Below are 24,785 nucleotides of genomic sequence, written 5' to 3'. Positions count from 1 at the left end.
TCCTGTGATTCATTACTTACATACAACAGCCAGTGCTCATCCCAATAAGTGTCCTCCTTAATGCCATTACCCATTTTCCCCCTCTCTCCCGCCCTCCCCCAATCAACCCTCAGTTTGTTCTCTGTATTTTAGAGTCTTTCATGGTTTGCCTCCCTCCCTCTCTTTTGTAACTATTTTTTTCTGCTTCCTTCCCCCATGGTCTTCTGTTAAGTTTCTCAACTTCAACATATGAGTGAAAACATGATACCTGTCTTTCTCTGACTTATTTCACTTAGCTTAATACCTTCCAGTTCCATCCACATTGCTGCCAATGGCAGGATTTCATTTTTTCTCATTGCCAAGTAGTATTCCATTGTATATATAAATCGTATCTTCTTTATCCATTCATCAGTTGATGGACATTTAGGCTCTTTCCATCATTTGGCTACTGTTGAAAGTGCTGCTATAAACATTGGGGTGCAAGTGCCCCTATGAATCAGCACTCCTGTATCCTTTGGATAAATTCCTAGTAGTGTTATTGCTGGGTCCTAGGATAGTTCCATTTTTAGTTCTTTGATGAACCTCCACAGTTTTCCAAAGTGGCTGTACCAGTTTGCATTCCCACCAACAGTGCAAAGGGGTTCCTGTTTCTCCACATCCTTGCCAGCATCTGTTGTGTCCTAATTTGTTTCTTTTTAGCCCCTCTGACTGGTGTGAGGTGGTATCTGTGTGGATTTTGATTTGTATTTCTCTGATGATGATGTTGAGCATCTTTTCATGTCTGTTGGCCATCTGGATGTCTTCTTTGGAAAAATGTCTATTCATGTCTTCTGCCCATTTCTTCACTGGATTATTTGTTTCTTGGGTGTTGAGTTTGGTAAGTTCATTACAGATTTTGGATACTAACCCTTTATCAGATATGTCATTTGCAAATATCTTTTCCCATCCTGTCAGTTGCCTTTCAGTTTTGTTGACTGTTTCCTTTGCAGTGGAGAAGCTTCTTATCTTGACGAGGTCCCAATAGTTCATTTTTGCTTTTAATTCCCTTGTCTTTGGGGATGTGTCGAGCAAGAAATTGCTGCAGCTGAGGTCAAAGAGGCTGTTGCCTGCTTTCTCCTCTAGGGTTTTGATGGTTTCCTGTCTCACATTAAGCTTTCATCCATTTTGAGTTTATTTTTGTGTATGGTATAGGAAAGTGGTCTAGTTTCATCCTTCTGCATGTTGCTGTCCAGTTCTCCCAGCACCATTTGCAAAGAGACGGTCTTTTTTTCCATTGGATATTCTTTCCTGCTTTGTCAAAGATTAGTTGGCCATACATTTGTGGGTCCAATTCTGTGTTCTCTATTCTATTCCATTGGTCTATGTGTCTGTTGTTGTGCCAGTACCATACTGTCTTGATGATTACAGCTTTGTAGTAGAGGCTAAAGTCTGGGATTGTGAGGCCTCCCACTTTTGTTTTCTTTTTCAATATTACTTTGGCTATTCAGGGTCTTTTGTAGTTCCATACAAATTTTAGGATTGTTTGTTCTAGCTTTGAGAAGAATGCCAGTGCAATTTTGATTGGGACTGCACTGAATGTGTAGATTGCTTTGGGTAGTATTGACATTTTAACAATATTTATTCTTTCAACCCACAAGCATGTAATGTTTTTCCATTTCTTTGTGTCTTATTCAATTTCCTTCATAAGTTTTCTATAGTTTCAGCATACAGATCTTTTACATCTTTGGTTGGGTTTATTCCTAGGTATTTTATGGTTCTTGGTGGCTAAGAAGTATTTCATTACATGGTTGTACCACAGTTGTTTATCCACTCATATTTCAATTTTTCTTTTATAGTTTTAAAGTCACTTTTTGTTTCCTATTTGGGGAAGAAATGGACAAACTCTGCCTAACCCAAACTCAAAATTTTCTTTTTCAAATTCTATAGTTTCAGCTCTTACACTTAGCTTTGTGAATTATTTGGGGCTAATTTTAGTAGATGGTGTAAGGGCTACGTTGCTGCTGTTTTACTGTTGCTTCCTCCTCCTCCTGTTGTTGTTGTTGTTGTTTTTGTTGTTTTGGCATTTTGGATATCCAACAGTGCCAACTGCATTTGTTGAGAAGATTTACAGAGTTGAATTAACTTGGCAAGTTGTAAAATACTGAGCAGGTAAACGTGAGGTCTATTTCTGGACTCTCTATTCTATCCCGATGACCTATTTGTCTTTCTTTGCTGATACTACTTTGTCACATTTACTATCTTAAAATCAGTCTTAAAATGATGTGGCATGGAGCCATCCAAGTTTCTTCTTTTTCAAAATTCTTTTAACCATTTACACCATTTGCATTTTAATATAAATATTAGAATTAACTCATCAATATCTTTTTTATAAAAAAAACTGGAATTTTTATTGTAATTACACAGATTTTACAGATCAATGTGAGGAAAATGACATTTTAACAATTTGAGTCTTATAATTCATGAATATGATATTTATAATTCGTGAACATGATATATCTCTCCATTTATTTAGTTCTTTTTCTCAGCAATATTTTATGCTTTTCAGTGTAAGGCCTTGAGTATATTTTGCTAAATTTATCCCTTTTTAAAAATGGTATTGTAAAAAGTACTTTTAAAAATTTTACTTTCCAAATTCTTCACTGCAGTGTAAAGAAATATAATTGATTTTTGTATATGTGTATCAACACATATGTATCATGTATCTGTGTCATGTGACTATGCTAAATTCAATTATTATTTCTAGTAGCTTTTTTTTTTTTTTTTTTTCAACGTTCTTTATTTATTTTTGGGACAGAGAGAGACAGAGCATGAATGGGGGAAGGGCAGAGAGAGAGGGAGACACAGAATCGGAAACAGGCTCCAGGCTCCGAGCCATCAGCCCAGAGCCCGACGCGGGGCTCGAACTCACAGACCGCAAGATCGTGACCTGGCTGAAGTCGGACGCTTAACCGACTGCGCCACCCAGGCGCCCCATCTAGTAGCTTTTTTTGTAGATTCTTGGGGGCTACTTGATTATCATGTCATTTTTGAATGACAACGAGGCTTTGAATGACAATGTTGAACAGAAGTGGTACGAGTGAACATCCCTGCCTTATTTTCAACTTTAGGGTGAAAAGATTCAATCTGTCATCATTAAGTATGTTAGGTGTAGGATTTAAATAAATGTCCTTTAACAGGTTGAGGAATCTACTTTTATTTCTAATTTTGGAGTTTTTTTTTTTAAATGGACATTGAATTTTGTTAAATGTTTTTTCTGTATCTGTTGATATGATCATATGGATTTTTATGAAATTTTTTCTTTTTTTTATACTTATTTATTTTTGAGAGAGAGAGAAAGAGAGAGAGCACGAGGGAGGGAGGGGCAGAGAGAGAAGGAGACACAGAATCTAAAGCAGGCTCCAGGCTCTGAGCTGTCTGCACACAGCCCAATGTGGGGCTTGAACTCACAAAGATCATGACCTAAGCCAAAGCTGGATGCTTAACCAACTTAGCCACCCAGGCACCCCGAAATTTTTTTCCATCACAGGAGTGGCATGATTGTATTTATACATTTTTTGAGAGATCACTCATCATTAAGTTGCAAATTATTCCTTATAAATTAGTTACATCTATATAGATTACTAGACTATAAGTGCTTTTGTTGTTGTTGAGAGAGAGAAAGAGAGAGAGAGAGATAGCAAGTACAAGTAGGAGAGGAGCAGAGGAAGACAGAGAGAGAATTCTGTGTTGTTAGCACAGAACCTGACGTGGTGCTCAATCCCACAACTGTGAGATCATGACCCAATCTGAGGGTCAGCCAGGCACCCCTAGACTGTAAGTTCTATGAAGACAAATACCATGCCTGTTTTCTTCTCCATTCTATATCTAGGCTTGAATACAGTGCCTGAATTAGAGTAGAAAATATTTACTGAGGGAATAAACAAATGCAAATAGAACAAGAAGAACTATGAAGAATCAGCTAAAATTGAAAAAGACTAGAGGAAGAGAAAATAATTATTAGGAGGCTATCTGATTGAGGGTTGGTATTCCACAACAGAACACTTAAGGGGCAAAAGATTAGGAATTTTCCAATTAGGAAAAACAAACAGACAAAACTTTCAAGTTTTCTACATGCCTAAGAATCCTGGAGAATTTCTTGTTGATGCTAGTCTATATAGGGTTTGAATTATTGTAATGACCAAGCCAAGAAATGAAAGCTATGCAATTTGCTCTGTTTTTCTAGGGTTATCACATATCCTTGGATTAACCTAAATCTTTGTATTTGTGGACAAAGAGTTAAATAAACTATGGCTGTCTCTTTGGACCTCACCAAACTAGAACCTATTTACCAAGTGTATAAAGGACTTTCCAAACCAAACCTGTTAATAGGATAGTCTAATATCCTCTAATGGCATAGATGACTAAAGGGGAGGGAGGGTTGGGAGAGCAGTAGAGGGAAGAGGATGAGCTCAAAAGTACAAAAATCCTAAAATACCAAAATGCACTAAGTTTTTACAAGAGATTAGTTGGTTGACAGAGAGGTAATAACTAGCAATGCTATAAATCTTCCTATTGCTTTCTCTTCTCTAAACTTCAGACTACTAAGATGGCAAACAAGTTGGTCTTAGAAATGGTCTGAACTAATCAGAAAGTCAAGCTGTATAGGAACTGGGACTGTAGAAAAGGAAGTTTTTTGCAAGAAAATACTGCAACTAAAAGAAAAGAAGAGGGACAGGGCAAGATATTTTTAACCTAAAAGTTTTAGTATTAGGCCAGTGCTCATCCCCTTATTCCACATTCAACAAATATTTAATTAATGCTTACTATTGCCAAACAGCAAGTACAATATAAAAACAAGAAGAAATCATGCCTGTCTTTAAAGAACTCACAGTTTAACAGAAAGACAGACCTGTTGAGAAACTGTGAAATAAATGGTTTACAAAAATAGAGAGAATAAGCAGAGGGTAGGAAGTAATACCAATCAACACCTCACTGTGAGACTCTGATGAAACATCATTAAAAAGTGGTTCCAGAAATTAATACAGATTACACTAACAGGAATGACATGGCTCAATCAAGGAAGAGGAAAGATCAACTGTGATCTCTCAACCCAAAGTGGACACTAATTTGAGTGTCACATTGTACAAGCAAAATGACCTCCTAAAACTAACCATGCTTCTAAAATGGAAAAGTATCTGAAAGTGAGGCCTCAGAAAATATGACTAACAACAACTATCATCTATAGTATGCATTTTTCAGTTTTATTATGATATAATTGATATATTAGCTGAAGGTATGTAACATAGTGATTTGTTATTATGTATACTGCAAAATGATTAGCACAATAAGTTTAATTAACATCACTTACCTCACATAGTCTTTTTCTTGTGATGACAACTTTTTAAGAGCTACTCTCTTGGCAAATTTCAAATATAAATACAGCATTGTTAACTATAGTCCCCATACTTTATACATTATCCCCATACAGTATGTATTTTAATTTCCATACAACTTTGTGCAATGGTTAAATGAACTAAAGATGTTTAGCCTGAAAAAATGGAGTAAAAACAGTACTGTTTTTAATAGCTGAAGAATTATTAAGGGAGAAAATACATTTACCTTGTAAGCTCCGTCTGTAAAAGGAAAGTGAGGTCAAAGGAATGCTTCTGAAAGCAATACTACATTATATGTTAACTAACTTAAATTTAAATAAAATCTTGTAGTGGGGGTGCACCTGGGTGGCTCAGTTGGTTAAGGGTGTGATGCTTGATTTTGGCTCAGGTCATGATCTCACAGTTGGTAAATTCAAGTACCGCATCAGCATCTTTGCTAATACAGCAGAGCCAGCTTGGGAGTCTCCCTTTCTCTCTGCCCCTCCCCTGCTCATGATCTCTCTCTCTGTCTCTCTCTCAAGAATAAATAAATATTAAAAATAATTAAATTTTGAAAAGATAAGTAAATAGAAAAAAGAAAAAAGGAATGCAGCTTATAGGTGGCAACTCAAAATAAGGAAAAAGAAACACATGCAACTGATACCTCTTTTTTTGCATGTGGTTGGTATATAAAATGTTTATATTTATAAAACTTTAGACAGAGTTACTGAACAAATGAATTAATGCCTTAAAATTAACAAGCATTTCCATTGCTAAAAGTATTTAAACACACAGTAGGTGACCCTAAGACAAAAATGTGGAAAAGACTGCTTAATTTGTGGCCATACAGACTAGACAATTTTTACAGATCCCTCCACACTCATTAATCTCCATAAACCAGTAAGTTGCTTTTTCTCTTTTCTCAGTTCTCACATCTATAAAATGGGGATACAGGTTCTGGCTGTCTCAAGGTAATGTGAAAATAAGTAAGTCAAGGAGTATAAAAGGACAGAGGCAGGGACTAAGGTAGGATCAGGGGAGGGAAGGGCAGCATAAATTTGTCACTGGTGGAAAGGGAGCGAGGTTCTCCTGAAGTGAACTGTTCAACTAACTGAAGACCACAACCCCAACTCTATGCTAAAGACCGCATATTCCTCATTATTCCTCCAGACACATTATCATTCCTGCTTCTGTACTTTCCTTGCCTAGAATAAACTTACTTCCCCCGCCTAATGTGTCCACATAACAAATTTTGATTCATATTTCTTAATTCAGTCCTTCTCTGAAATCTTTCCTGACCACCCTCACAACCCTATCTATTCTCTTCCCATACCTCCAAGACACCAGCTAAAACTGAATCTTCCTTTTCAATATCCTCATAGCACAATCTACATTCATAATAGAAATTACTTTATTGGGAAGATCATGAGTTCTAGATTCAGTCTAAGATTGAATTCATGACTTAGGAATTCTCTGATCTTCAGTTTATTCATCTTTGAAACAGGGATAACAATGACTGCTTCACAGTACTGTTCAACTGTTGTATAGGAACCAAGTACACTAAGCATAGTGGCTGTTGTACAATAGGTAATGTGAGCATATGTACATGTGTGTGTGTGTGAATAAATGAATGAGTGAATGAATGGATAGATGCCCTTTATTTCCATGTCTACTTCACCCTCTTTATAGATATATAACATGGAGTCCTCTGGGATAATGACTCCCTTATTTTATGCACAGTCTGAAAACAGCATAACATTAAGTAAGCCCAAAGTAATCAACAAAAATTTATAATAAAATGATCCATTCTGATTAAACAAAAATCTTTTGGAATTTATGTCCTAATATTCAGCACTAATTGTTAAATATGAGACCTTAAGAAAGTAAAGTGCTATTTACTATTACAGCCATTACTGTGTGTTTTATTCCTTTAAACAGGAAAAAAAGTCATCTTAGAGTCTTTCAAAGGAAGATGATACAGAATTATCAGAGGGAGAAGAGACTGAAAGATAAATGGCACAAAATAAGATGCTAGAAAACATAAGTCTATGCTTCTTATCTTCATTGCTTTGCTTTGAACAAAATATGACATGAGTGATAAAAGTAGTTGAAGGAAAAATAATTTTAAATAAAGCTTAAAGACGCTTTATAAAATGGCAACTTTAAACTCTATACCAAACTGCTAACAGCAGGGACATAAGAATGAGAGAGAGGAAAAATATTCATTTCTTTTTTATATACTTCTCTATTAAAATATTTTTTTTACTGAATAGAAGTTTTAGAAATGTGAAACTAGGTAAAAGAAACATTTCTAATGCATAAATGAAAATAACCCATGTACACGATGGCCCAGTCTGAGATGCTGCTTATTTATATATTAAAATAATTTTATAATTTGGGGAGTGTACAATTGTTGGCATAGAGGCAATAAATATCAGTTTGAAGACAGACCAAAGAACAGTGAGATTAATGTACGAAATTTGCAGACACCTCCCTCCCCCAAAGTACAAACTATGATTAGTCCTCATCATTTCATGCTCACAACATTTGTGTAAGACAAATATGATTGCTACTTTCTTTCCACATGCATTAATAACAATAAAAAATAACCACTTATACAGTGTTTATTATTCATAAAGAGTGTCTGAGCATACAAGGTAAAGGCATATGCCAAAAATTACATGGTTAATCTGAGTTACAGAGTCAAGACTGGAAACTAAATTCACAGATTCAAGAAAAAAACTGGTTTGAAATATCCTAAACTACTTTTTCAAGCTCAAAATGCACTTGCTAAACGTTTTAACTCTTTACATACTCAATCTTATTCATTTCAACTCAAATGTTATCCAACATAATAAAAGTAGTTTCAGGAAAGTAGATTAAAAACAGAAAAGAAAATGAGGCAAATGGTTAAACTAATTACAGACCTATTTTTCTATTTTCCATTCCAGAAATGAAACTAAGGCTCTGCTGAATAGGCCCAGCAAAAGTAAATTTTCTGGGAGCACTGATTCAACAAACTTTACTGAACAAATACCTGTATGTTAGGTTAAATCCTGTACTAATCTTCTATACATAAAACGAGACAATAATTCCCACCCTCAAGATCACACCATTTCACACTAAATAGTATTTTATAGAAGAACCAATGCTTTAAAATAATTCTTTAAATTTATTCAAAATAAGAAAACCCAGAAAGATTTTGTAACAAAACAAAACTGTAGAAACAAATAAATAAATAACACACTAAAAAATATTAACAAACTGATACAATTACCACTAGGTGTCACTCTGATATAAAGTTGTCAGCTGCCTTTAGGCTTGCTTTTATACATTGTTGAGTCTTCCTGGTAATAACCTGGAAAACTGCATCTTATTTACCATTTCTTTGCATTTTAACATTTATGCATACACAGAAAATTAGGATTTATACAATTGCTTAATAACAGTAAGTTGGTCCATATTTTTAAGTTTTCCTGTGGTATTTTAATATACATACAAATACATACATATGCTCATATATTGAGCCATTTATTTTCTCAACAGACTACCCTGTGCTAACCATTGTGCTTGGAGAATTTAGAGAAGAATAAGACCTAGTCTCTGAATAGTTTGAGAAGTTAATAGTCACAAGGGAAACTTGAAAAGAATAAGATATTTTAAAATCCATTTTGCAAGTACATATATTTTATGGGATCATACAAGAGGAATCAACTACTATGTCCACGCAAATTAGGAAAGGCTTCATAAAGAAGAGATATTTACATGGAATATTAAAAGATGAGTATGAGTTTCCTGGAAAAACTAAAACAAGGAAGGGCAAATGAAACAGAATATAGGAAATAAGAAACCACTGAAAGATGTATAAGAAGATTTATATTCTAGAAAAATCATTATAGGGCAACTATGTAAAATATAGACTAGAGGAATAAAGATAACAGAGATGATAAAAATAAAGGAAGGATTCAAGTGATATCACTGTAAAACTAATACAACTTAATCAGTCAAATGCAATGAAAGAAGAAAAAAATCTTCCATCAAGTTCCAAACATCCCTGCATACAACTTCCACAGTGATGCACATCAACAAACTTAATGAACATAGAGAAGATGTGCGACATGATTCTTTGACTGGCATGCAATTCATAATAAAAGAATAACCATAATCCAAAACAAATTTTAAAAACTGGAATAGTTAGGAGAAGCAGGAGGTGTGTATTGCACAATAACAACATGTGATATATAATTTATTTTGAGTCATATTTTATTTACAATATATTTGTAACTATCTTAATTTTATTTCTGTTTAAACAGAATGATTATTTGACTGTTTCCACTCTACCATACTTGGTCACAAGTCCGTTTTTTTTTTTTTCAACGTTGTTTTTTTTTTTTTTTTTTTTTTAATTTATTTTGGGGACAGAGAGAGACAGAGCATGAACGGGGGAGGGGCAGAGAGAGAGGGAGACACAGAATCGGAAACAGGCTCCAGGCTCCGAGCCATGACCCCAGAGCCTGACGCGGGGCTCGAACTCACGGACCGCGAGATCGTGACCTGGCTGAAGTCGGATGCTTAACCGACTGCGCCACCCAGGCGCCCCTACAAGTCCGTTTTTAAAAGTGAATTATAGGGGCGCCTACAAGTCCGTTTTTAAAAGTGAATTATAGGGGCGCCTGGGTGGCGCAGTCGGTTAAGCGTCCAACTTCAGCCAGGTCACGATCTCACGGTCCGTGAGTTCGAGCCCCGCGTCAGGCTCTGGGCTGATGGCTCAGAGCCTGGAGCCTGTTTCCGACTCTGTGTCTCCCTCTCTCTCTGCCCCTCCCCCGTTCATGCTCTGTCTCTCTCTGTCCCAAAAATAAACGTTAAAAAAAAATTTAAAAAAAAAAAAAAAGTGAATTATAAAGCCAACAGTTTTAACAAATGTGATCTCTGGAAATTCTATCATATGTTTTTGTAACAAAACTTTAACACAGTTTCATAGATTATTCTCCAAATTAAGATAGAATTAAAGTGTAACATTAACATATCCAGACAAGATCCAGACAAGCCAGCATTTCTGATCACCATCTTTGAAATAAGTAGGGATGTCACTCCCACTGAGAGAACCAATGAAAAGGGTGGTTCAAGTGATCAAAATATCCTTTTACTTCCAACATATACCAAATATTCCATCAACCAAACAAAATCAGGTCATTTTCAAATGAAGAGTGTTAACTACTCAGCCACATGCTACATAATAGCGGTTAAAATTTATTTAATAAAGGACTTCTTTATAGTTTTTTTTAACAGATAAAACACAGATAATTTTAAGTAAAAGTGTGATATGGTACTGAGTTCTTTCCCCTATAATAAATACATTTATCACTAAACTAAGTAAAAGCCTAGTAAAAAACCCTACATAAGGAGTTTCCTACTAATACACCATGGATACCTTACCAATATTACTGAAAATCTATAGGAACAATAAGGAGGGTCAATTCTGACAAATTTCTATGTAAAAATAAATAAAACTATTTTGCAAATATCAATAAATGGGCCTTTGGCATTTTAAAACTACAAATTCATTTTAAATATCAAAAACCTAGAAGCTTACTCCAAAAAAAAAAAAAAAAAGAACCAAACAGACACCTGGGTAGCTCTGTAATTGAACATCTGACTCTTAGTTTCAGTTCAGGTCATGATCTCACAGTCGTGAGATCAAGTCCCATGTCAGATTCTCTTTCTTCCTCTCTCTCTGTCCCACTCCCTGCTCGTGCATGCATATGTGCACAAACTCTCTCAAAATAAATAAATAAGCTTTTTAAAAAACATATTTTGGAGCTGAAGAATATCATAACTGAATTGAAAAAGTCATTAAAAGGGCACAATAGACATGATCAACCAGAAAAAAAAAAAATATGTGAACTTGAAGACAAGTCATTTGAAATTATTCAGTCAGAAGAGAAACAAGAAAAATTAAAAGAGAAAGAATGAAAAAAGCCTAGACAACTTATGGGAAACCATTAAAGGAGCAACACAGGCATTTATGGGAGTTGTAGAAAATAAGACAAAGGGTCAGAAGGCTTATTTGAAGAAATAATGGCTGAACAATTCCCAAATCTGGGGAAGGAAACAGACTTGCAGATTCATGAAGCACAAAGGATCCAAAAAATAATAAATCCTAAAAAGTCCATACCAAAAAACATTAAAATCAAATTGTCAAATTAAAGGACAAAAAAATCTGAAGGCAGCAAGTGAAAAAAGCTCATCACATAAAGGGAGCTGCCCCCAGTATCAACAGATTTCTCAACTGAAACTTTGCAGGACAGACAGAAGGGAAGAGAATAATATATTAAAAGTGTTGAAAGAAAAAAACTGCCAAAAAAGAATACTGTATTTCCAGTAAAACTGTTCTTCATATATTAAAGAGAAATAATGACTTTTCCCAGCTAAAAGCTGAGAAAGTTCAACAGTAGACCTGCCTTATAAGAAATGCTAAAGAGAGTACTCCAGTTGTAACAAAAGTATACCAGATAGCAACACAGGAGTATAAAGCTCACTGTTAATGGTAAATATATAGACACTACAAAACACTCTACACAAGTACAGAATATTGTAATAATGGTGATTAATAACTTATTCTGGTATAGAAGTTAAAAGAAAAAAGTATACAAAATATAACTATAAAATGTTAATGGTACTTAACATGCAAAGATATAATTTGTGACATCGATAACAAAGGGAGGGAATAAAGAATAGGTTTATGTATGACTTAAATTACCAGGTTAAAATAGATAATCAAAAATAGAAGATGTCTTATGTAAGCTCCATGATAACCACAAAGAAAACAACTACAGAAGATGCAAAGAAAACAGCTACAGAAGATACACAAAAGAAAATGGGGACAGGATCAAAGCATGATACTACAAAAAAAAAATCGGGGCGCCTGGGTGGCTCAGTCGGTTAAGCGTCCGACTTCGGCTCAGGTCATGATCTCGCGGTCTGTGAGTTCGAGCCCCGCGTCGGGCTCTGTGCTGACAGCTCAGAGCCTGGAGCCTGTTTCAGATTCTGTGTCTCCCTCTCTCTCTGGTCCTCCCCCGTTCATGCTCAGTCTCTCTCTGTCTCAAAAATAAATAAACGTTAAAAAAAAAATCAACAAACAAAAAGGAAGACAGCAAGAGAGGGAAAGACAGAACAAAAGCTACAAGACAGAAACGATATAATCAACAAAATGGCAACAGTTAAGTCCTCCCCTATCAGTAATTAGTTTAAATGTAAACAACCAAAAGACATAGGCTAGTTGGATTAAAAAAACAAAATTCAACTACATGGTATCTATAAGAGACTCACTTGAGATTCATGGACACAGAGAATGAGCGTGAAAGGATGGAAAAAAATTCTATGCAAATGGTAACCAAAAAGGAGCATTGTGACCACACTTACATCAGACTAAATAGACTTTAAGTCAAAAACTGTCACAAGAGAGAGATAAGACATTATATAATGATAAAAGAGTCAATTCACATACAGTAAGATGTAACAATTATACACATATGCTCTCAACATCAAAGCACCCGAAATATACGAAACAAACAATGACAGAGCTGAGGGGAGAAATACACAACCACAATAATAGTAGGGGATTTCAATAATGGATAAAATTTCTACACACAAGGTCAATAAGGAAACACAGGGCTTCAACGCTAGACCAAATGGACCTAACAGACGTATACAAAACATTACACTGAACAGCAGCAAAATTCCAAACACACGTGGAGCATTCTTCAGGGTAGGTGACATGTCAGGTTATAAACGAATCTTAATAAATGTAAGAAGAAAGAAGCAGAAGGAAAACTGCTATTGATTTTTAGTTTCATTATACTGTGATAGGAAAACATTCTTGGTATGATTTCAATCTTCTTATATCTGTTAAGACTTGTTTGTGACCTAACAGCCTATCTATCCTGGAAAATTCACAGATGTATAGAAATAACTTAGGCCTGAACAACCAAAAGAGCAAAGAAAAAAATCATAAGAGAAATTAGAAAATATCTTGAGACAAATGAAAACAAAAACACGACATACCAAAACTTTAGGGATGCAGGAAATGCCTACATTAAAAAAGAACAAAGATCTAATACACAACTTAATTTTACACCTCAAGTAACTATAAAAACAGAAACAAGCTAAGCCCAAAGTTAGAAGAAGGGAGGAAATAATAAAGATTAGAGCAAAAATGAAAAGAGAATAGAAAAACAATTTTAAAAAATCAGCAAAACTAAGAGTTGAGGCTTGAAAAGATCAAGAAAAAAATGGACAAACTTTTACCCTAAACTAAGAAAAAAAAGAAAGACTCAAGTAAAACCAGAAAGGAAAAAGTAGACATTACAACTGATGCTGCAGAGATAAATACAGAGACTACTATAAATAATTATAGGCCAACAAATGGGATAGCCTAGTAAAATGGGTAAATTCATAGAAACATATAAACTACAAAGACTAAATCACAAAGAAATAGAAAATGCAAACAAATCTATAACTAGTAAAGAGTAATCAGTAATTTAAAAAATCAGTAACTAGTAAAGAGTAATCAAAAAAAAAAAAAAATCAAAATCAGGGCACCTGGGTGGTTCAGTCAGTTAAGCGTCCTACTTCAGCTCAGGTCATGATCCACAGCTTGGGGGTTGAAGCTCCACGTTGGACTCTGTGCTGACAGCTCAGAGCCTGGACCCTGCTTCAGATTCTGTGTCTCCGTCTGTCTCTGCCCCTCCCCTAATTTCTCTTTCTCTCTCTCTCTTTCTCTTTCTCTCTCTCTCTCTCTCCCCCTCTCTCCCTTCCTCCCTCCCTCCCTCTCTTTGCCCCTCTCCTGCTTGCTCTCTCTCTCTCTCTCTCTCAAAAATAAACATTAAGGCGGAGGCAGGAGACGGGGGCCACACAGGACACAGAAAGAACACTCAAGAAATCCCGGGACAGAGAAAAACCGCCAGAGGATTAGCAGAACGGAGTCTCCGGAGCCAAGCGCAGACGAGAGGCCCACGGAAGAGGGTAGGAAGGGCGGCGAGGCGGTGCGCGCTCCACGGACTGGCGGGAGGGAGCCGGGGTGGAGGGGCGGCTCGCCAGCCAAGCAGAGCCCCCGAGTCGGGCTGGCAAAAGCGGAGGGGCCGGACGGACTGTGTTCCGACAGCAAGCGCGACTTAGCGTCTGGGAGGTCAGAAGTTAACAGCTCTGCTCAGAAAGCGGGAAGGCTGGAGGATAAAGGGAGGGAGAGCTGCTGAGCCCCCGGACGGCAGAGCTCAGCTTGGCAGGGAACAAAGGCGCTCGCCAGCGCCATCTCCCCCGCCCATCCCCCCGCCAAAATCCCAAAGAGAACCAGTTCCTGCCGGGGAACTTGCTCGCTCCGCGCAAACACCCAACTCTGTGCTTCTGCGGAGCCAAACCTCCGGCAGTGGATCTGACTCCCTCCCACTGCCACAGGGCCCCTCCTGAAGTGGATCACCTAAGGAGAAGCGAGCTAAGCCTGCCCCTCCTGCCCCCAGGCACCTTGCCTACCCACCCCAGCTAATACGCCAGCTCCCCAGCACCACAAGCCTGGCAGTGTGCAAGTAGCCCAGACGGGCCACGCCACCCCACAGTGAATCCCGCCCCTAGGAGAGGGGAAGAGAAGGCACACACCAGTCTGACTGTGGCCCCAGCGGTGGGCTGGGGGCAGACATCAGGTCGGACTGCGGCCCCGCCCACCAACTCCAGTTATACACCACAGCACGGGGGAAGTGCCCTGCAGGTCCTCACCGCTCCAGGGACTATCCAAAATGACCAAACGGAAGAATTCCCCTCAGAAGAATCTCCAGGAAATAACAACAGCTAATGAACTGATCAAAAAGGATTTAAATAATATAACAGAAAGTGAATTTAGAATAATAGTCATAAAATTAATCGCTGGGCTTGAAAACAGTATACAGGACAGCAGAGAATCTCTTGCTACAGAGATCAAGGGACTAAGGAACAGTCACGAGGAGCTGAAAAACACTTTAAACGAAATGCAAAACAAAATGGAAACCACGACGGCTCGGATTGAAGAGGCAGAGGAGAGAATAGGTGAACTAGAAGATAAAGTTATGGAGAAAGAGGAAGCTGAAAGAAAGAGAGATAAAAAAATCCAGGAGTATGAGGGGAAAATTAGAGAACTAAATGATACACTAAAAAGAAATAATATACGCATAATTGGTATCCCAGAGGAGGAAGAGAGAGGGAAAGGTGCTGAAGGGGTACTTGAAGAAATTATAGCTGAGAACTTCCCTGAACTGGGGAAGGAAAAAGGCATTGAAATCCAAGAGGCACAGAGAACTCCCTTCAGACGTAACTTGAATCGATCTTCTGCACGACATATCATAGTGAAACTGGCAAAATACAAGGAGAAAGAGAAAATTCTGAAAGCAGCAAGGGATAAACGTGCCCTCACATATAAAGGGAGACCTATAAGACTCGTGACTGATCTCTCCTTTGAAACTTGGCAGGCCAGAAAGGCTTGGCACGATATCTTCAGTGTGCTAAACAGAAAAAATATGCAGCCGAGAATCCTTTATCCAGCAAGTCTGTCATTTAGAATAGAAGGAGAGATAAAGGTCTTCCCAAACGAACAAAAACTGAAGGAATTCGTCACCACTGAACCAGCCCTACAAGAGATCCTAAGGGGAAGCCTGTGAGATAAAGTACCAGAGACATCGCTACAAGCATGAAACCTACGGACATCACAATGACTCTAAACCCATATCTTTCTATAATAACACTGAATGTAAATGGACTAAATGCTCCAACCAAAAGACATAGGGTATCAGAATGGATAAAAAAACAAGACCCATCATTTGCTGTCTACAAGAGACTCATTTTAGACCTGAGGACACCTTCAGATTGAGAGTGAGGGGATGGAGAACTATTTATCATGCCACTGGAAGTCAAAAGAAAGCTGGAGTAGCCATACTTATATCAGACAAACTAGACTTTAAATTAAAGGCTGTAACAAGAGATGAAGAAGGGCATTATATAATAATTACAGGGTCTATCCATCAGGAAGAGCTAACAATTATAAATGTCTATGCGCCAAATACCGGAGCCCCCAGATATATAAAACAGTTACTCATAAACATAAGCAACCTTATTGATAAGAATGTGGTCATTGCAGGGGACTTTAACACCCCACTTACAGAAATGGATAGATCATCTAGACACACAGTCAATAAAGAAACAAGGGCCCTGATTGATACATTGGATCAGATGGACTTGACAGATATATTTAGAACTCTGCATCCCAAAGCAACAGAATATACTTTCTTCTCGAGTGCACATGGAACATTCTCCAAGATAGATCATATACTGGGTCACAAAACAGCCCTTCATAAGTTTACAAGAATTGAGATCATACCATGCATACTTTCAGACCACAATGCTATGAAGCTTGAAATCAACCACAGGAAAAAGTCTGGAAAACCTCCAAAAGCATGGAGGTTAAAGAACACCCTACTAACGAATGAGTGGGTCAACCAGGCAATTAGAGAAGAAATTAAAAAATATATGGAAACAAACGAAAATGAAAATACAACAATCCAAACGCTTTGGGACACAGCGAAGGCAGTCCTGAGAGGAAAATACATCGCAATCCAGGCCTATCTCAAGAAACAAGAAAAATCCCAAATACAAAATCTAACAGCACACCTAAAGGAACTAGAAGCAGAACCGCAAAGGCAGCCTAAACCCAGCAGAAGAAGAGAAATCATAAAGATCAGAGCAGAAATAAACAATATAGAATCTAAAAAAACTGTAGAGCAGATCAACGAAACCAAGAGTTGGTTTTTTGAAAAAATAAACAAAATTGACAAACCTCTAGCCAGGCTTCTCAAAAAGAAAAGGGAGATGACCCAAATAGATAAAATCATGAATGAAAATGGAATTATTACAACCAATCCCTCAGAGATACAAACAATTATCAGGGAATACTATGAAAAATTATATGCCAACAAATTGGACAACCTGGAAGAAATGGACAAATTCCTAAACACCCACACTCTTCCAAAACTCAATCAGGAGGAAATAGAAAGCTTGAACAGACCCATAACCAGCGAAGAAATTGAATCGGTTATCAAAAATCTCCCAACAAATAAGAGTCCAGGACCAGATGGCTTCCCAGGGGAGTTCTACCAGACGTTTAAAGCAGAGATAATACCTATCCTTCTCAAGCTATTCCAAGAAATAGAAAGGGAAGGAAAACTTCCAGACTCATTCTATGAAGCCAGTATTACTTTGATTCCTAAACCAGACAGAGACCCAGTAAAAAAAGAGAACTACAGGCCAATATCCCTGATGAATATGGATGCAAAAATTCTCAATAAGATACTAGCAAATCGAATTCAACAGCATATAAAAAGAATTATTCACCATGATCAAGTGGGATTCATTCCTGGGATGCAGGGCTGGTTCAACATTCGCAAATCGATCAACGTGATACATCACATTAACAAAAAAAAAGAGAAGAACCATATGATCCTGTCAATCGATGCAGAAAAGGCCTTTGACAAAATCCAGCACCCTTTCTTAATAAAAACCCTTGAGAAAGTCGGGATAGAAGGAACATACTTAAAGATCATAAAAGCCATTTATGAAAAGCCCACAGCTAACATCATCCTCAATGGGGAAAAACTGAGAGCTTTTTCCCTGAGATCAGGAACACGACAGGGATGCCCACTCTCACCGCTGTTGTTTAATATAGTGCTGGAAGTTCTAGCATCAGCAATCAGACAACAAAAGGAAATCAAAGGCATCCAAATTGGCAAAGATGAAGTCAAGCTTTCGCTTTTTGCAGATGACATGATATTATACATGGAAAATCCGATAGACTCCACCAAAAGTCTGCTAGAACTGATACATGAATTCAGCAAAGTTGCAGGATACAAAATCAATGTACAGAAATCAGTTGCATTCTTATACACTAACAATGAAGCAACAGAAAGACAAATAAAGAAACTGATCCCATTCACAATTGCACCAAGAAGCATAAAATACCTAGGAATAAATCTAACCAAAGATGTAAAAGATCTGTATGCTGAAAACTATAGAAAGCTTATGCAGGTAATTGAAGAAGATATAAAGAAATGGAAAGACATTCCCTGCTCATGGATTGGAAGAATAAATATTGTCAAAATGTCAATACTACCCAAAGCTATCTACACATTCAATGCAATCCCAATCAAAATTGCACCAGCATTCTTCTTGAAACTAGAACAAGCAATCCTAAAATTCATATGGAACCACAAAAGGCCCCAAATAGCCAAAGTAATTTTGAAGAAGAAGACCAAAGCAGGAGGCATCACAATCCCAGACTTTAGCCTCTACTACAAAGCTGTCATCATCAAGACAGCATGGTATTGGCATAAAAACAGACACATAGACCAATGGAATCGAATAGAAACCCCAGAACTAGACCCACAAACGTATGGCCAACTCATTTTTGACAAAGCAGGAAAGAACATCCAATGGAAAAAAGACAGTCTCTTTAACAAATGGTGCTGGGAGAACTGGACAGCAACATGCAGAAGGTTGAAACTAGACCACTTTCTCACACCATTCACAAAAATAAACTCAAAATGGATAAAGGACCTGAATGTGAGACAGGAAACCATCAAAACCTTAGAGGAGAAAGCAGGAAAAGACCTCTCTGACCTCAGCCGTAGCAATCTCTTACTCGGCACATCCCCAAAGGCAAGGGAATTAAAAGCAAAAGTGAATTACTGGGACCTTATGAAGATAAAAAGCTTCTGCACAGCAAAGGAAACAACCAACAAAACTAAAAGGCAACCAACAGAATGGGAAAAGATATTTGCAAATGTCACATCGGACAAAGGGCTAGTATCCAAAATCTATAAAGAGCTCATCAAACTCCACACCCGAAAAACAAATAACGCAGTGAAGAAATGGGCAGAAAACATGAATAGACACTTCTCTAAAGAAGACATCCGGATGGCCAACAGGCACATGAAAAGATGTTCAACGTCGCTCCTCATCAGGGAAATACAAATCAAAACCACACTCAGATACCACCTCACGCCAGTCAGAGTGGCCAAAATGAAGAAATCAGGAGACTATAGATGCTGGAGAGGATGTGGAGAGACGGGAACCCTCTTGCACTGTTGGTGGGAATGCAAATTGGTGCAGCCGCTCTGGAAAGCAGTGTGGAGGTTCCTCAGAAAATTAAAAATAGACCTACCCTATGACCCAGCAATAGCACTGCTAGGAATTTATCCAAGGGATACAGGAGTACTGATGCATAGGGGCACTTGTACCCCAATGTTTATAGCAGCACTCTCAACAATAGCCAAATTATGGAAAGAGCCTAAATGTCCATCAACTGATGAATGGATAAAGAAATTGTGGTTTATATACACAATGGAATACTACGTGGCAATGAGAAAAAATGAAATATGGCCTTTTGTAGCAACGTGGATGGAACTGGAGAGTGTGATGCTAAGTGAAATAAGCCATACAGAGAAAGACAGATACCATATGGTTTCACTCTTATGTGGATCCTGAGAAACGTAACAGAAACCCATGGGGGAGGGGAAGGGAAAAAAAAAAAAAAAAAAGAGGTTAGAGTGGGAGAGAGCCAAAGATAAGAGACTGTTAAAAACTGAGAACAAACTGAGGGTTGATGGGGGGTGGGAGGGAGGGCAGGGTGGGTGATGGGTATTGAGGAGGGCACCTTTTGGGATGAGCACTGGGTGTTGTATGGAAACCAATTTGACAGTAAATTTCATATATTAAAAAATAAATAAAATAAATAAATAAATAAAAAATAAAATAAACAAAAAAAAAATAAATAAATAAACATTAAAAGAAAAAAAATTAATCAAAATCAGTAATCAAAAACCAACAAAGAAAAATTCAGCACCAGATGGTTTCATTGGAGAATTCTACCAAACATCTGAAGAAAAATTAACCTCACTCTTTTCAAACTGATCCCAAAAATTAAGGCAGAGAGAACGCTTCTGAATTCATTTTATGAAGCCAACATTACCCTGATGCCAAAGCCAGACAAAGACACTACAAAAACAAGAACAAAAACTATTACCCAATATCCCTGATGAATATAGATGCAAAAATCCTCTACAAAATATTAGAAAACCAAATTCAACAGCACATTAGAAAGATCATACACCATAACCAAATGAAATTTATGCATGTGATACAAGGATGGTTCGACATATGGAAATCAATGTGATATATACCATATTAATGAAATGAAGAGAAAAATATTACACAATCATCTTAAAATATGCAGAAAAAGCATTTGACAAAATTCTCCAACATTTCATGATAAAAATACTCAAACTAGAAACAGAAGAAAATTATTGCAACATAATAAAGGCCATATATGAAACATCCACAGCTAATATCATACTGAATGGTGAAAACTAAAAACTTTTCCTCTAAAGATCAGGAACAATTCAAGAATGCCTACTGTTGCCACTTCTATACCACACAGGATCTGAAGTCCTAGCCAGAATGATTAGACAATAAAAAGAAATAAAAGGGATCCAAATCAGAAAGCAAGAAATAGAATTATCTATGTTTCCAGATGATATTATATGTAGAACACCCTAAAGATCCTATTAAAAAAAAAAAAAAAAACCTGCTAGACCTAATAAACAAATTTGGCAATGTTGCAGGTATACAAAATTTACATACAAAAACTAGTTATATTTCATACACTAACAACAAATAATCTAATAAGGAAACTAATAAAACTATCTCATTTACAGTAGCATGAAAAAGAATAACATACACAGGAATAAATTTAGCCAAAGAGACAAAAAAGACTTGCACAATGAAAACTACAAAACAATGCTAAAAGAAAGTAAAGATGAAACAAATGAAAAGACATCACATGTTCATGGATTGAAAGACTTATTAATATTGTTAAAATAACCGTACTACTCATAGCAACCTACAGATTCAATGTGATCCCTAACAAAATCCCAATGGCATTTTTAGACATTTTTGCAGAAAACAATGTTAAAATTCATATGGAACCACAAAGGACCCTATGTAGCCAAAACAATCTTGAGAAAGAAGAATAAAGCTGGGGGCCTTACATTTCCTGACTTCAAAACATTTTACAAAGTAATCAAGACAGTGTGGTACTGGCCTAGAGAAAAACATATTGACCAATGGAACAGGTAGCAACCCCAGAAATTAATCTATACATATATGTCAAATGATTTGACAAGAGTGCCAAGTCTACACAATCGGGAAAGGATAGTCTCTTTAACAAACAGTGTAGGGAAAACTGGATATCCATGTGTGAAAGAGTGAAATTGGACCTTTATCTTATTCCATGCACAAAAACTAACTCAAAATGGGGAGGTAGGCAGGCATGGGCTAATGGGTGATGAGTATTAAGGAGGGCACACGTTGTGTTGAGCATTCGCTATTATATGTAAATGATGAACCACTAAATTCTACTCCTGAAACCAATATTACACTAGATGTTAACTAACTAGAATTTAAATAAAATTTTGAAAAAAAAAAAAAAACATAGACTTAAACATAAGATCTGAAACTATAAGACTCATAGAAGAAAATATAAAGCAAAAGCTTCATTAACATTGGTCTTGGCAATGATTTCATGGATATAACACAGAAGCATAGACAACAAAAGTAAAAATAGACAAGTGGGACTAGATTAAACAAAAAACTGTGCAGCAAAGGAAACAATGGGTATAAAGGCAACCTACAAAATTGGAGAAAATATTTCTAAAGCATATATCTGATAAGGGGTTAATATTCAAAATATATAAAGAAATCCTACAATCCAACAGCAAAAAAGTAATAACCTGATTTAAAGATGGGCAAAGGCCTTGAATAGGTATTTCTCCAAAGAAAACATACAAATTAGCAACAGGTATATGAGAAGATGTTCAACATCACTAATCACCATGGAAATCCAAACCCAAACCACAATGAGATATCACTTCATAACTGTTAAGATGGCCATTATAAAACAAAAACAAAGCAGAAAATAGCAAGTGTTGACAAGGACATGGAGAAATTGGAACCCTTGTTCATTATGGGAGTGTAAAATGGTGTGGCCATTATGAAAAAAGTAACAATGGTGGAGCCATTATGATAAAAGTATGAACATTCCTCAGAAAATTAAAAATAGAACCACACATCATCCAGCAATCCCACTTTTGGGTATTTACCCAAAAGAATTAAAAGCAAAATCTTGAGAGATATTTGCAATCTCTTGTAGCATTATTCACAATATCCAAGAGGCGAAAACAACCTAAATGTCCACAGATGGGCAAATGGATAAAGAAAATGTGGAATATACATACAATGGAATATTCTTCATCATTAAAAAAAGAAGAAAATCCTGTAATTTGCTACAATATAGACGAAACTTGAGGATATCATACTAAGTGAAATGAGCCAGACACAGAAAGACAAATACTGTATGATTCCACTTCTAGAATAGATTTAAAGTATTCAAAGTAATCTAAGCAGAAAGTTGAATGATGGTTACCAGGAGCTGGTAGAAGGGGGAAATGGGGAGTTGCTAGTCAATGGATACAAAGTTTCAATTATACAAGATGAAAAAGTTCTGCTTTCTCAAGATATGCTGTACAACAATGTACATATAGTTAACAAAACTATATTGTACATTTAAAAATTTAAGAGGATAGATATATTATGCACTTTCCTTTACCACAATTTGGGAGCAGGGGAAGGAATCTATAGGAGAATATTGGGGGCATGGGAATGAGTATGGGAAGAAATAGATGGACTAGGAAAGAAATCTGGGCAGAAGAAGGTATGTGTACAAAGGATCTAATAACCTATTCAAGGAACTGAAACAAGTCCATAAGAACTTAGGCATGGTGAGCAAGGACAAAAGTGGTAACAGATGAAAACTAGAAATGGAACAGGGGCCTGATCAAGCAGAGACTTAACAGGCCATGGTAAAAAGACTTTAATTTTATCCTAAACCAATGGGAAGTCTCTAAATGGCTTTAAGTAAGGGAATAACAATCTGATTAGTGTTTGAGAATGATCAATCTTTTAACAGTTTAGCTTTTTCTCTGTAGTGTACTTCAATTAATAAAATTAAATACAATTAGGAAAGATCTCCCTAAAAAAGAACAAAGGCAAAATTTCAGAAAGATTTGGAATTTAGATTTTAGGCAAAACTACAGTAATGGGTCAAATAATCTGAATCAAACGTGAATTCAACACAGTTTCTCTGTAGAAATTTGGCAAAATCTGTCCAACAATGGCACACATACACTTTAAGTTTCCTTTGAAAAGCTGGCAGGGAGAAGGGTATTATGTCTTATTTCTGATTTCTCATTAACCATAACATGAAAAATGAATGGATTTCAGCTATAAAGTCCAATACACAATATACTTAAAGTTTGATTTGCATCTGCCCTAAAAGAACATCTTACACTATTTCATATAAGTGGAACAAAAAAATTATTCTCAAACTTGCCTCAATATCAACACAGTGTTTTAAAAATGCAGCATAATTATCTGTATGGAAAATATCAGTTTCAGTTTGCTCTCTCCCCCTTCTTATTGGCAGTCAACTCAAAAGAAAAGGATATAAAATGAAATATTTACCTAAGAAATTATTTATGAAGGCTTTATGTTAGGAAAAACCTTACCAACAGTACAGCTGTCTTCAAGTACCACATCAACATTTCTGTCTCTGTACTCAACCCTGAAGTCCAGCATCCGAGGTTGCCTTTCTACAATTTGCCTAGATGGCATTACAGGTCGAAATGCTGAAGACGAAGAGGGAGTGGGAGCTGAAGCTGGGTGACTTGTTGGATCAAATGCAGGTCCTGGTATGGTCTCACCTCCATAGTCACTGAAATATTGACATAAAAAGGATTATCATCAACCAAATCATTACAAATTACCACTAAGGATCCATTTCCATTCCTGGCTAGTGTTGATCTTCCTATCTTATGTTGTACTTCCTCCATAAAATCTTTCCTAGCGACTGAAGGCCACATTATTCTCCCTCCCATCCTTGCCTTTCTATGTCTATTAACAGTATCATACATATCATTTAGCATTTAATCAGGTTTTTGCCTCGTTGTTAATGTTAGTAAAACATTATTTTAGTTTCTATGAATTAAGAACACTGTCTTCATTCACTTTCATTTACTCACTGAAGCACATTATTTAATTCATTAACTCTACTTTCCACAAAACTATTTCATAACTTTACCATCCTTAAACTTCCATTCTCCCTATCACACTCCTCAGTCTTTTTAAACTTTTTTTTAAGTTTATTTATTTATTTTGAGAGAGAGACAGCACGAGTTGGGAAGGCAGTGACAGAGAAGGAGAAAGAGAAACCCAGGCAGGCTCTGTGCTGCCAGAGCAGAGACCAACGCAGGGCTCAAACTCACAAAACCG

The 24,785-nt window shown here is 36.7% G+C and overlaps 1 protein-coding gene across 3 annotated transcripts in view; it reads right to left on the bottom strand.

Annotated features, from left to right (window-relative positions):
• FAF1 (Fas associated factor 1) overlaps window positions 1-24,785 on the bottom strand; it is a 532,153-nt gene that overhangs the window by 338,804 nt on the left and 168,564 nt on the right. For all 3 annotated transcript variants that reach the window (XR_009258134.1, XM_058717421.1, XM_058717422.1), the window contains exon 4: window positions 24,023-24,228. Coding sequence is in view for 2 of the 3 variants with exons in the window: in XM_058717421.1 (XP_058573404.1) it covers window positions 24,023-24,228 (206 nt within the window). In the remaining variant the exon portion in view is untranslated. The remainder of the gene's footprint in view (window positions 1-24,022; window positions 24,229-24,785) is intronic.

This window comes from Neofelis nebulosa, chromosome 2 (genome assembly GCF_028018385.1).
Source record: "Neofelis nebulosa isolate mNeoNeb1 chromosome 2, mNeoNeb1.pri, whole genome shotgun sequence".
Taxonomy (NCBI): Eukaryota; Metazoa; Chordata; class Mammalia; order Carnivora; family Felidae; genus Neofelis; species Neofelis nebulosa.
This window is presented reverse-complemented; position numbering and strand designations above follow the sequence as displayed.